The 14,337-nt window shown below is 37.4% G+C and overlaps 1 protein-coding gene across 1 annotated transcript; it reads right to left on the minus strand.

The window, feature by feature from the left end:
• Window positions 1–3,233: 3,233 nt before the first annotated feature.
• On the minus strand, window positions 3,234–4,149 carry LOC137775482 (taste receptor type 2 member 20-like). The gene is given in 3 exon segments (XM_068561403.1): window positions 3,234–3,376; window positions 3,379–3,711; window positions 3,714–4,149. Coding segments are annotated over 3 exon segments (912 nt in total).
• Between the last annotated feature and the right edge of the window lie 10,188 nt (window positions 4,150–14,337).

Here is a 14,337-nt window from a genome sequence, read left to right on the forward strand (position 1 = left end):
GTTGTTGAATAGTGTTCAACTGGATGAATTTAGCACATTTTATTGATCCATTCTACTGCCGATGGAATATACCCTTATCATCAATGCTGTTATAAATATCCTTATACGTGGACCCTGGTGAATACGTAAGCATCACTTTTTAATCTTTATTAAAAGTATTTCATAATTTTAAGATTATTTAGGATAAATTCAGGATATCTATTCTTTATGACTCTCCATAAAAATCCAGTATGCCAATTTAATCAAGTTATTCAGTAAATCATTCCCAAAATGGAGGTTAGCATCTGATTTACATTATTAAAGGTGAGCATTATCAGTAAGTTTTTTTTTTATTTGTGTATAATCTCCCATTGTATGTTTCTACTACCATTTATTTGTCTACTTTTTGTCATGTATATTTTCATTGTTTCCAGATTTTTGCTATCACAAAAATTGCTACTGTGAACATTGTTTTATATATTTTCTGGACAAATTTGTAAACAGTTATTTAACACCCATAATTGGTAAATTAGGGATATGTGACTATTAAGGTAATGGTAACTACTTTCCTAAAGTACATACATCAATTTAGACTCTAACCAAAATGTATTAAAGGTTTCTTTAATCCACATCTTCTCCATTATTTGGTATTATCAGGCTCCTTGTTTGTTGACAGTATAGGGGATAAAAATGGTGTTCACTGTGGTTTAAATTTGCATTTCCCCAATTAATAATTATGTTGAGAATCTTTCCATAAATTTAATGAGCATGTTTTGTCTTCCATGTAGCACTTAGTCTTATGATTTTTTTCCCATTTTTATACTGCATTGTGTTCTTGAATCTAGAAAAATGGTACAGATGAACCTATTTGTAGAGTAGGAATAGAGATGTAGATGTAGAGAACGGACATGTGGACATAGTGGGGGAAGAGGAGGGTGGGATGAATTGGGAGATAAGGTTTGACATAAATACACTATCATGTGTAAAATAGCTAGTGGGAAGCTGCTGTATAGCACAGGGAGCTCAGCTCGGTGCTCTGTGATGACCTAGATGGGGGGAAGGGAGGGAGGGAGGTCCAAGAGGGAGGGGATATAGGTATACATATAGCTGATTCACTTCATTGTACAGCAGAAAGTAACACAACATTGTAAAGCAATTTTTCTCCAATAAAAAAAGAAAAAGAAAAAAAATAGAGAGGAAAAAAGAATGACACGAACAAGCTACACCATGCTTCTAAATGGAGAAAATTCTTTTTGTTTTACAGTAACTTGTTGCTATTCCAATTTAAGTGTGAATAAGTGCCCTCCCACTTCCACATCCTCAAGTCCATGTTCTTCTTTCTGGGCTATAAAGTGACCACATTTCCCAGCCTCCCTTACAGATGTTTGTAGCAATGTGATCAAAGTCTGAACAATGTCATGTAAGTGAAAATTATGGCCATTATTTTTAGGCCTGTCCCAAATAATCTCCCCATGCACAGTCCTCCCTATGCCTTTTTCTCCCTTGTCTTGAATGGAAATAACTCCAAGAAATCTTAGAAGCCCCATGTTAAAGATGGCAAACTATTGATCAGCCTGATTCCCTGGATAACTGCCTAAAAAAGGCTGCCAGACATATCAGTGCTCTTAAAAGAGCAATATTAAATGTACATTGTGTTTGGGTCACTATATGCTTGGGAGCCTATATGGGGTAGCAGTTCGTCTACCCAGTCTAATGCAGAAATTGGAATTAAGAGTATGTAGATTTGTGCAGAGGCATTTGAATCGTGAAGAAACAGAACTAGTAAATCCATGTGACCCGCAGAGTTTGTGATGAGTTTCATTTTCATTGGTTTCCAGTCCTTATACTTTATTCATCCATTTAGTGACCAGAATATATCATTTGGACAGACTCTTCTATAGACTTACTTTTATGTCCAGGGAGGGGGCAGGAAACAAGATAAACATGATCCCCACATTGTAGGGCTTATATTCTGCTGGGGCAGACAGATAATTAAAAACAATGAATAAATCAGACGTGGAAATGATTTACCTTAAGGTTTAGATAATGCTGTTACAATTTCCTAACTAAGAATTAATATAGACATATAAATTCAGTTGTCGAACAAGGCTACACATTTCTTTCCTGTAGTGAAACTTGCTATCAATACTATGTCAACCCACTTTCTGTTTCAGCATTGTCCAGAAGATTATAATAAAACAGATCTTGAAGACATTTCCTATAATTATTACATAGATATCACAGATACCACTTTAATACATGCAGAAAAATCACTGAATCATGTACTATAATTTTGTACTACTGAATGTATTTTTAAGATAGGGAAGATCTGAGACTTCTTGTCTGAAGTTTAAAAGGAATTTTTAGGTAGCAAAATGGAGGAGATGATAATTCAGAGGCCCAAAGGTGGTTTGGGGGAAAATAAATAATTTGACATCAGATATCAACTTCAAAAAAGGTCTTCTTAATTAAAAAGTGTAAAAAATGACTTTCCTAACTGCATGTGGAAATATAGCAGCATTGAAAACAAGTCATGATTATTATTTTCCTCTTCATCCCTGTAACAGAACTTGATTTTTTCCTAAGTTTTTTGTCTACATATATTAAATCTAATATTCCTCAGTAGAGCTGATTGTACACATGCGTAAAATTTATCTAAATATGATTGTTACTCTTGAATTTTATTGTAGGCATTCTTTTCCCAACAACATTGCTAATTACTCTCTATTAACCATGAAGGAAGTATTCATGATGGGATAACATCTATCCCAAATATACATCCTCAATGTCTGATTTAGAATTGAAAGTCATTACCATCCGAACAACTGGAGGCTCAAACAATAAAATCCAAACACACTGTGGTACTAATTAGAGTGGAAAATAGCAATGATTTCTTGAGATAAGTTGTCAGTTCTTTAAAATTCATAACATAAATTTTTCAATTGGAAGGTGATAACACAGAACATGTATGTGAAACACACATTGCTTCATTATCCCGAGGAATTTCACACAATATTTTGTAAAATTAGATTGCTTACCAGGAAAATATTGTTTAATGGTGCAGTAATCTTATGTCTTATATCTTTCGTAAACACACACCTATACACTTTTTGTGATAAGCTTAGGTAAAAGACTTTTCTAGGTAAACCTTTGGACGTTACTCAATTATATACACATTTTTAAAAAGCAATAGAAAGTATAAAACATTATAGACTTCATCCCTTAATTTTCTGCTAGAAGACATATGTTTCCACTTATTTCCTTTCTTTCAGCCAGCATCTTGGCTGCCACGGAAATGACAAAAAGGCCTGTGTTAATTTCCTGTTTCCCCAAATCAGGATAAATGAGTGGACTGAAGGGCAACTGGTTCCAAGAGTGTGGAAAAGCATGAGGACCATTCCTTCTGCAGCTCATTAGGACTCCAAACTGATACGATTAGAGCCAGGAAGTAAATGGCAAATAGCAAAAGAGTGGAGATGACAGTTTGCGTGGCTTTTATATGGACCTTGGTGCTGGGATCTTGGGATCCTTTGCCATTGAACTGCATCTTCCTGAGATGTTTCCACAGGGAAAAGATTAGCAGCAGAAAAGTTGTCAGGGACATAGTAAAGGGTGTGAGGTTTGTTAGCATAAACAGAGGCAAATTTGAAAGGTGTAAAATGTCCCTCAATTTGGTCTTCTGAGTGATATTTCCTTCGTATTCATTTGTCTGGATAGCCTCATTTATGCTACCACCACAACTTGAAAAACCAAAACGAAAGAAGTCCCCAACATCAGCATGAGAACTACACTTTTAACTTTCCACTTCAGGTGAAGAAAAATGAGGCTGGAGAAATTGGTTATCTTGAACAAATAAAATATGCTAAGGCTAGTAGCAAGCCAGATGCTATAATGGTTGCTTACTGTCCAGGCAACATAAACAATAATTCTTACTTTTAAACTATGTAGAACTGGATTAAACATAATTAAATACCAATTTAGTAAAATTACCCAGAGCAAACCAATTCTGGAGACTGCCAGAGCAGTTAGAATTCCATCAGCTGAAGAGACCTTTTGTCTCTTGACCCAGTCAATGCAGTTCACCAGTGCTATGAAGCCATTGGCAAAATTTCCCAGAACAAATTCTGTCATTACTAGAATGGAAAAAGTGTTCAGTAGTAAAGTTAACATGTCTAGAAAAAAAAGAACCAAGTCTTAACATCACTGTTGTGATCCTTCCATATTCTGACCTTAAATTCTTTGTGCACCTGATTTCTGCATGTGCAGTGAAATTCTTGTTTCTTTTAAATTCCGTGATGAATGTCAAGCAGGAAAGCACCAGGAAATAATAATGGAAGAGCTCAATGTTATCTTGATGATAAACACTGTTATTCCCTAAAAGCTCAAACTGGCCCTATTCATACACTGTGTCCTTGCCGTGGGATGGATTAATTCATAACTGATGTTGAAGTGAAAGATGAATTCTCATTTGCCAGCATGCAAATAAGGACATATCGTTTTGCAACTTTTCCCCTGTTTAACCTCGCCATAATTTGTGTTCATCAACTTTAGTTGTTAGTGAGCAAAATTTTAAAACCCAATACATAGAATGTACAGTGAAAGCCTAAACTATTAGATGGAGCTTGGTCATAACAAGGCTCAACATCACCAGGATCAAAATCACCAGATCTTGAGTTGATGTGTAATACAAAGTCTATAATGCAAAACAGACACCTAATATAGTTACGGAAACTTTCTTTTGTTAGATGGAATGAGGGACTTTTTGTAAATTTTAAATGTGGAGTAAAGGGTGAACATTGGGGAGCTGAGTAATTCAAGTGGGAAATATTGGACAATTGCCACTATTTTAAGTCACCCAGGAACTGAATCCTATTCCTGGAACCATGCTTTATGAGATCTAGCTCTCATTTTAGAAAACTAAATTGAAATACTTTCCCAGCCTGCCTTGAAATTACAAAATCTGCCACTTCAAAGAAAAAGAAGATGAAAAAAGGTGGCTATCCTCAGGAGAGAGAAGATGCTGAGGCAGGTGTCAAACCAGACACTGAAGTGGTTGATCATTATGCAAAACAGAATATTAATTTTTCCAGTTTGACCAATGTTATGTGAATCTGCAGAGAGCACCAGTAGAAATTAATCAGTGAGTACCATGATTAAGAAACATATTCTGGTTATGGATAAGCTGGTAAGAATGAAGTTAATGAAGTTGATTTTCCTGTGTCTCACCCAGTTGGTACAGTTCATTATTCCAATCAATCTATTTCCCCAAATACCGATTATGAATTTCACAGATTAAAAAAAACAAAAAGACCTGGTCCTGTACGCTTCACATTTTTTCTGAGTGAAAAACTACCATCCCAAATACTATTACTGATGAATTAATGGATTGAAAACTAATAGTCTTGAGGTGCTTTTTTGTTTTTATTGTGGCTTCCATTCCTTTCTATTTCAATAAACACCAGCTTCTATTATCACACTGGTCCTCAGCTAACATTGTGAAAAACATTTCAGTTCCTCTAAAATGTCTTAGTTTGTGATTTCCCTGCCAACAAGTATAGATATTTCTTCTTTTATAGTAATGTCTGCTGTGACTTATCATGTTCTAATACGTATGAAAGAATATAGTTTGCTTAGATGCTAATCGGGAAAGATTCTCTTCCAACGTTTCACCTCTGCCCTTCCCTAAAATGCACCATAAAAAAGCATGAAAACCCCCAAGTAGGAGTTTCTAAGATCCATTTGCAGAATTAAAATTGTTGTAGAAAACTGAATTTAGGGATGAAATTTTATCATCATTATAATCAGCAGCATCATTGTCTATAGTACTAAAAAAGAAAACAAATCAAAAGCACCGATAATTCAACTCTACCTAGGCTGAAGGAAGGTAGGTGACTGCAAATAATTCATAAATTAAAAAAACTTGGTACAAATGAATCTCAGTAATTGAAGTTTAAAAGAAATGTATTATTTTTACCAGAATAATCTTTATTTTGATGATTACAGTAATAGTAATCAATATTCTCTAGATATGTGCCTATATATTACAAGGTATTTTTGTCTTTGACATCACATTTGCTTCTCAATAGCATCATTTAGTAGAGATAGAAGACTATTCTATTTTGAAAAATGTGTAACCTGGAGATTACAGAATTTAAATAGTTTGCTCAAGATCATGTAGGCTACCGGTGACACATCAGGTCTTAAATGAGGTCTTTGGGCAAGAGTAGCACCTTTACATTCCTACTATATTGTTTCATCCAAACTGACACAGGGTTCATGTGTGAGACCCTAGAAGTTGGAATGGGGATGTATGGGTAGATTTCAAAGAATCTGAGGGATCTTGAACCCCTCAATTTTACTGAGCCTTTGTCAGATGAAGCATCCTCCCTCCCTTCACTGAGGAGGTTAGTTTTCCCTTGCCTTGAAAATCTGTAATGACTTCTCCTGAGTTGGATGCCTTGTGGAGGAATGCTGACCCTCCTCAAGACATACCCCTACCTCCTCTTCCTCCTCTTAGTGCTTCGACCTACAATCACACTTAACTTCCAGCCCACAAATGATAAAGTACAAAGTGTAATGCATGAGAAGGTAAAATACACACCAAAAGAATTGTAAAATTTTGTAAATTTTATATCAACACACACCTGAAGAGTATGAGTGGGAATGGATCTTAAAGATGGGAGGAATTAAAAACTGCAAGAGACCAGATATAAAAATATGGGCCACTAATAGATATTTTTTAAAATGCCAAACGAGAGAGTCAAACAGTAGTCTGTGGGCAAAGGAAAATACTGCAGTTTTTTTCCTAGTTTAATATCAATATAGAAGTGATATAAAAACCAGTATAAAGTAATTTTTTGATTCTAAAAAATTCACATATGGTACTCAATACAACTAATTCTGGATATAAATTCCTTAGGATAAAGTCACCCAAGGAAATCTGATACTTGAGCTAACTAATGCAATTTATGAGTACTCTCAAACAATTTTCAAAAATTCCTGTAAGGAATTCTCCTAACTCAATCATCAGCAACAATATTGTGCAAATCAACGGAAATCCCTGAAGAGAGAAAAATGCTAATCTCTAAGGATACAGTTAACAGTTTGCTTTGCTTTGTTCCATATCTTGTACAGTGTGGCACATATGTGATGCTTTACTGTAGAGTTTTAATCTAGAAATCCTTCAGACAAGTTGCGGCAAAACATCTGTATTAACATATGCACGTTGTTGTGCCTTTCAAACAGCTGTGCTAATACAAGCAAGAACACTCTATGAGCACTGATGATAGAAAGGCTGAATTCCATTTGCTTATCATGTGAATGTGAATAAGAGTAACTTGCACTGATTTGCAATTTTCTTTTTGCCCTAAGGTTAGGTCATTGCATCCAAATACCAGCTTTCAGAATTTCCACTCACAAAAAAACAGGTTGAAAACTTGCCAGTATAACTCATGATACAGAGGCTTACATGTGGATTTTCTCACTTGAGGCAAAACCAGAGAAGCATACAGAAACCTAGAAAAATGCTAACAAGTGTTTTCTAGAATATCCTAAAGCAATTAAATTTAAAAAAATCAAAACTAGAATTCACTGTGAAACACTTAGAGAAGAGGAAAGCAGTTTCAGAACAAAGGCAGAGAGGTGCAAAGTAATTGTTTAGTACAATTGCTGGTGCTGATGTCTGGTTTTTAGGGGAAGGACTGTGTACCTATTATTTAAATGTAAATATTCATGAAGAGAATAGAAACCACAACCATCTAAATTATTCTTTCCCACTCTAACTTTCAACTCTCTGGTTCACCTGGTTATAATTCCTGATGACTTCTATTATGTTCTTGAGGTAAGACTGAAACCACACTCCTTCAGATAGGACTCGGACCCAGTTGTGCCTCAGGTGGGACTTGAACCCACAATCCCTGGCTTAGGCGCAGACTCGAACCCACAATCTTCCAGCTGAAACCTCACACCTGGTCTCAGGACTTAATGAAGCTCAGGTTCTTTGTCTCAGTGCAGAAGGAATTCAGTAAGAGGCAAAGTGATAGGTAAGAAGTAGGTTTATTAATACAGGACGCTTGTGAAGGATACAAGTGGGCAGGCAAGAGAGCTCTGCCCCAAGTACTAAGTGGGCTACATTTTTATAATCAAAGGAAAGTGGGGTGCATGAGGATGGCCATGTCCCAGGTCTCAGGTGAGTTCCTGGGATGGGCCACCAAGTGACAGTCCTTGGCTTCGCACAGGAAAGAGATCAAGAGTGAGCCATAGTAAAGTGAAAGCAGAGATACACGTTCCACGGGCAGAACGTGGTCCGTCTCAAAAGGCAAGAGCAGCCCTGGTAGAAACACACTCTACAGACAGAGTGTGGGCCGTCTCAGAAGGTGAGAGCGGGCCTGGGAGATTCACACTCCATAGACTGAGGGTGGGCCGTCTCAGAAGGTGAGAGGCCCTGGGATGCAAGGGTGGTTAGTTTTTATGGGCTGGTAATTACATAGGCTAACAGGTGGGAAGATTATTCCAATGATTTTGGGGAAAGGGCATGGATTTCCAGGAACTGGGCCACTGCCCAGTTTTTGGCTTTTTATGGTTAGCCTCAGAACTGTCAAGGTACCTGTGAGTGTGTCATTTAGATGCTAATGAGCTTATAAATGAGAGTCAAGGTCTACTGGAAGTAGAATTTTCCACCTTCTTGAGCTTAGCTGGTTCTAACCAGTTTTCATCATATCTTCAATGGCTATGTCATTCTTTTAAAGGTTGTACCCTGCCCTCTTCCCTCCTGTCTCAAGTTGGTGTACCAGTCACACAGTTGGTTCAATGTATAGAAATAAAGATAGTCTTGGACATGGTAAATGTGCTCAGTTTGGCTGCAGTTGATCTGCCAATTAACTATAGTAGATGAATAGGTAAATATTCTGGAATTTAACCTGTCCTTTTTAGAAAAAGTTTATACAAAGAACAGAAAACAAGTGTTTAGATAATACATAAATATAGATTAGATTGGATAATTCTGGAGGTCAGAAGTCTGACATGGGTCCTATTGGGCTAAAATGAAGGAGACCTAAAATCAAGGGCTTGGCAGGTATGCATTCCTTCTGAAGGCTTTAGAGGAGAATCCACCCTAGACTTTTCCAGCCCCTAGAGGCTGTCTGCATTCCTTAGCTCACGGCCCCCTTTTTTCTTCAAAGCCGGCAATCATGTTCCTCTGATCTCTGCTTCCATCTTCCCATCTTCTTCATTCATTCTGACTCTCCTGTCTCTCTTCCAATTAAAAGGACCCTTGTGATTCCAATGGGCCCACCTGGATAATCCAGGATATTATCCACATTTCAAGGTCAGCTGACTAGCTGCAATCTTTATTAATTCCATCTGCAATCTTAATTCCACCTTGCCTTGCAACATAACATTATGCGCAGCTTCTAGGGATTAAGATGTAGACTGTTGAGGGGCCATTATTTAATCAATCACAGGAGGGAAGGCTGTTAACTGTAATAAAAAATAACGTCATTGATAGTCTACCTACATGAGTTGAATATAGGGGTCATATTCTGTCAGGCATGTGACTGAATTCATTTTATTGTTACTAATGAGATTGAGAACAAGTATGCTCATTTTCAAGACTTATCTTTGGCAGAGCTGTCATGTTCATCTAAATCTAGCCACACAAGAAGGGGCCCTATCCCTGGAATTTTCAGTTGTGTAAGCCATAAGTCTGTTTGAATTTGCTTTTCCCTTACCTAAAACTTAAATATCTCTCACCAGTATAAGGAAATCCACACCCTGCAGTTCCATTTAAACATTAACAGTTATGTAGTGAGATAGACTTACGAAACTCTGCCCAGTTTGGTTCCTGATAAACAATCACTTTTACCTAAATTTAGAGTTAATATTGTGTGATGAAAAGTGCAAAGATTTTGGAGGTAAGATTTTCCTGGGCTTATATACCAGCCTAAATAGAAGATAAGCCTGAATCCCAGTCCTGGCACTGACACTCAAGAACTGTGACTTCTTGGGCCCATATTATTTGCTAAGATGACTACACAAAGCATTAATGGATCATGGAGACATTTCTGGCATTAGTTACTGAATTTCAAGATATACTTGAATGTGGTTCAGAAGTGAAGAATGGCATGCATAAAAATTTATGAAAAAAAAAGACATTAAAGCAAACTACATAGAAGATGAGAGGAGAACCAGGCAAGATGACAATGAACTAAATTCAGAGTTGGGGTGATGTTTAACTGATAATGGATAATGGATAATATCTTTAGATTATATTACCTATTCAGTGACAAGAAATGGGCTTAATTGATTTAAATAATAGATGGTTTCATAAAAAATGAAATACATTAATACCATGTATCTTACCTTAACAAGGGTCTTCAAAATGCAAAATTTAGAGAAGTAATGATAGGACAGGAAAAATATGAACCAAAAAAATGGCTGCCTAACCAGTATTTTTAATAAAGAAGAAGCAGATTGGCCAGGAAGGCTCCAGGAAAAAAAAAAGTACAATCCCTGCAGGAACTAACAGAATGGAACTGTTGATAAGCAGAAAATTGTGATGAGAAATTTACACCTGGGACAAATGTGGGGAATTGTAGGAAACTTCTGCTAAAAACAGAATTTGCATAATTCCAGAAAAGAAGGCAGTGGCAGTCTTCTCTGTAATATAAATCAAAATGAGCTCTCAAAAATCTTATAATTTTACTATAGAGAGACAATTCCAGATAGGAGTAGAACACTGAGACTCAGGTATACCCAAGACATAGCTGTTACCTGGAATTGCTTGTGCAATATAGAGGGTAGTATGGTAGACTGCATAAGTTGGTTCCCATTCTTCAGCCTATAACTTTGTTATACCCTCTCACCCACCTATTTTTCCCCTCGCTCTGTGCTCAGCCACATAATTTGTTTTGGCCAATTAGTTGTTAACAAGCAGAGATTTGTATCATTGGGGCTTACATCACTGGTGCTTGCACACTGGGCCTTGTTCACTCTTATAAGTAGTATGATTAATCTACAGAGAGGTGACTGTTGAAAAGAAGTATGAATATGGCTTTTGGCTCATGGAATATATTATAATCAAATACACAGAAAGTACAAATGTTTTTGAGACAGCCTATGATAAAACTGCTGCCAGCCTGGACTAAGACTTTTGTAAATGTAAAAATTATCTGGACCCCAGCTTTCTACCTCAGAAAGCAGGCTGAAAACATTATTCAAAAGGCATATTTTCCAATGCCCTCTTCAAAACTACTCAAAGAGAGTGATGGAAAAACAGGGCTATTCCCAAGGGCAAAGCCAATGGCCATAGAGAACAACTGACTGTAAAGCACGACAAGGACATAATCAAGAAACGTGTCTACTGCCAAAAGAAAATGGTACTAAAATATTTTCCATGTATGATTTCAGAATCTTTATGAGCCAGAATTGCTGTTTTCCTATTCTTCCCCTCTTCTCCTATGGAATTGTTTGTTATGGCTATCCTGCCCTGTTTCAATGCTGTGTACTACATCTTTGACGTGTTAATAATTTGCCTTTTTTTTTTTTTTTAATTTATTTATGGCTGTGTTGGGTCTTCGTTTCTGTGCGAGGGCTTTCTCTAGTTGTGGCAAGTGGGGGCCACTCTTCATCGCGGTGAGTGGGCCTCTCATTATCGCGGCCTCTCTTGTTGCGGACCACAGGCTCCAGACGCGCAGGCTCAGTAATTGTGGCTCACGGGCCTAGTTGCTCCACGGCATGTGGGATCTTCCCAGACCAGGGCTCGAACCCGTGTCCCCTGCATTGGCAGGCAGATTCTCAAACACTGCGCCACCAGGGAAGCCCAAAATTTGCCTTTTTAATTCCTTGTTTTCCAGATGAAAAGGAGCCATTACCTAACAAGATGTAGATCAGAAGATCCTGGAATTCAGGGCTAATGCTATAATTGAATTAGACTTTAGGGGATGCTCAAATGGGGATGAGCATTTTTGTGTATGGGAGGAAACTGAAAAATTGGGCTAACGTAGTCTGGCAATTGTTTTTCCTACAATTTCTGCACTTTTTTAATAATCATTTTATCTACACCCTTTGACATGCAATATTGCAGTAACCTCCACTATGGGCACTCTGAACTCAATCATGTAAACTTGCTTTGATGAATGGGGAATTAGTAGACTTGACACAAGTACAAGTTTGAAATGGCGTCCACATCAGGGCTGTCCAAATCTGGCTCTTCTGCAATCACCATGAAAACATGCTCAGGCTAGTGTACTGATTTCCGGAGGAAAATGAGACTCGCGGAGTCAAACTGCTGCAGCAAGATCCAAACTAAGTTGGCCAAACTGCAGCTAGTTCCCAGATATATAACCAAGTCCATTTAAAATCATCAGAGAGGGGCTTCCCTGGTGGCGCAGTGGTTAAGAATCTGCTTGTCAACGCAGGGGACACGGGTTCAATCCCTGGTCTGGGAAGATCCCACGTGCCACAGAGCAACTAAGCCTGTGCGCCACAACTACTGAGCCCGCATGCCACAACTAGTGAAGCCCGTGCACCTAGAGGCCATGCTCCGCAGCAAGAGAAGCCACTGCAATGAGAAGCCCACGCAGCGCAATGAAGAGTAGCCTCCGCTCGGTGCAACTAGAGAGAGCCCGCACGCAGCAACGAAGACCCAATGCAGCCAAAATAAATAAATAAATAATTAATTTATTAAAAATAATAGTAATAAATAAAAATAAAATCATCAGAGCCATCCAACCAAGTCCAGCCTAAAAATAACTGAATCCTACAGACATGGGACATATAAATATCTACTGTAATTTCACAGTGACGTTTTAGAATGGTTTCTTTTTCAGCAAAAGCTAACAGATACAGATACCCTGTTAACCCAACAGTGTGGAAAATGTGTTTACCACTTACTCTTAATGTGTCAAGAATTTGGAAGCCAAAAGAAAGCCAAAAGAAAAACAGATGAAGTATGTCAAAGTTTTTCTCATGGGAGATGAATAATTAAGGGTCAATGAAAGCTTTTGTAAAAATCTGGGGAAAGTAGGTACCATAATCTCAATTTCTACATGTGCAACTAAAATAAGAAAATTCTCACTTCAACTCTTTTAGACTTCAGTAGTACATATGGAGAGTGGATTTTTCCCCTTAGGTATATAATGAGCACAGTAATGATTAATTTTTATGAGAAATTTCTCCTAATTGTAAGTTTTTATTAAAAATTATAATGCACACTTAGAAACAGCCTATTACGAAGCAAACACACATGTAACTGCTACACAGGTCAAGAAATGGATGCTACAAACAGCTGATAACCACCTCTACCCACTTTCTAAATCACTACACCTTTCTTCACTTCTCCTGAGGTGACCAATATCCATACTTTATGTTGATCATTTCTTTGATTTTCTTTATACTTTACTACCTAAATGTGCAAAACTAAACTGTGTAGCTTTGTTTTGCCTGCTTTGTGAAATTTACATATTTTTCTATTTATGGTTTTTTATTCATCATTATGTTTTGGAAACTTAACATATTGTTGCATATACATGTGGGTCATTCCTTTTCAATTCTCTATATTATTCCATTGAATTAGTTTACTAAAATATTTATCCATTCTTAGTTGGTAGATATTTGGGCTGTTTCTTGTTTTGAGCAACTTAGAGGAATGCTACTATGAGCATTCTTTTACACATGACTTGATACACTTGTCTTGGTATATGCTTAGAAGTAGAATTTTTCTAGGGTTACTAAATCTGAAACTCTGACTTGCCTCACAGAAAAGGAAAGGTTCAAGAAAATAATAATTTAACTAAACGTATCACTTTCATACTCATTCTCAGTCTATATGCTGCTATTCTCATATATTTTATTCATTATATATTTTAACCCAAAATATGATCTTTATACAGTCAACATTCATTTAGACTTACACATATATTTACCATTTCAATTAATTTTCCATCATCTTGCATATACAACTTTGCATTTAGAATAATTTTTCTTATATCTTAAAAATAACCTTTTGGGGCTTCCCTGGTGGCGCAGTGGTTAAGAATCCGCCTGCCAATGCAGGGCACATGGGTTCGAGCCCTGGTCCGGGAAGATCCCACATACCGCAAAGCAACTAAGCCCGTGCGCCACAACTACTGAGCCTGCGCTCTAGAGCCCGCGAGCCACTACTACTGAAGCCCGCACACCTAGAGCCTGTGCTCCGCAACAAGAGAAGACACTGCAATGAGAAGCCTGCGCACCGCAACGAAGAGTAGCCCCAGCTCACTGCAACTAGAGAAAGCCCACGTGCAGCAACGAAGACCCAATGCAGCCAAAAATAAATAAATGTAAATATTAAAAAAAGGAAGAAATAAAACTCTTTATTTG

The sequence above is a fragment of the Eschrichtius robustus genome, chromosome 13 (assembly GCF_028021215.1).
Source record: "Eschrichtius robustus isolate mEscRob2 chromosome 13, mEscRob2.pri, whole genome shotgun sequence".
NCBI lineage: Eukaryota > Metazoa > Chordata > Mammalia > Artiodactyla > Eschrichtiidae > Eschrichtius > Eschrichtius robustus.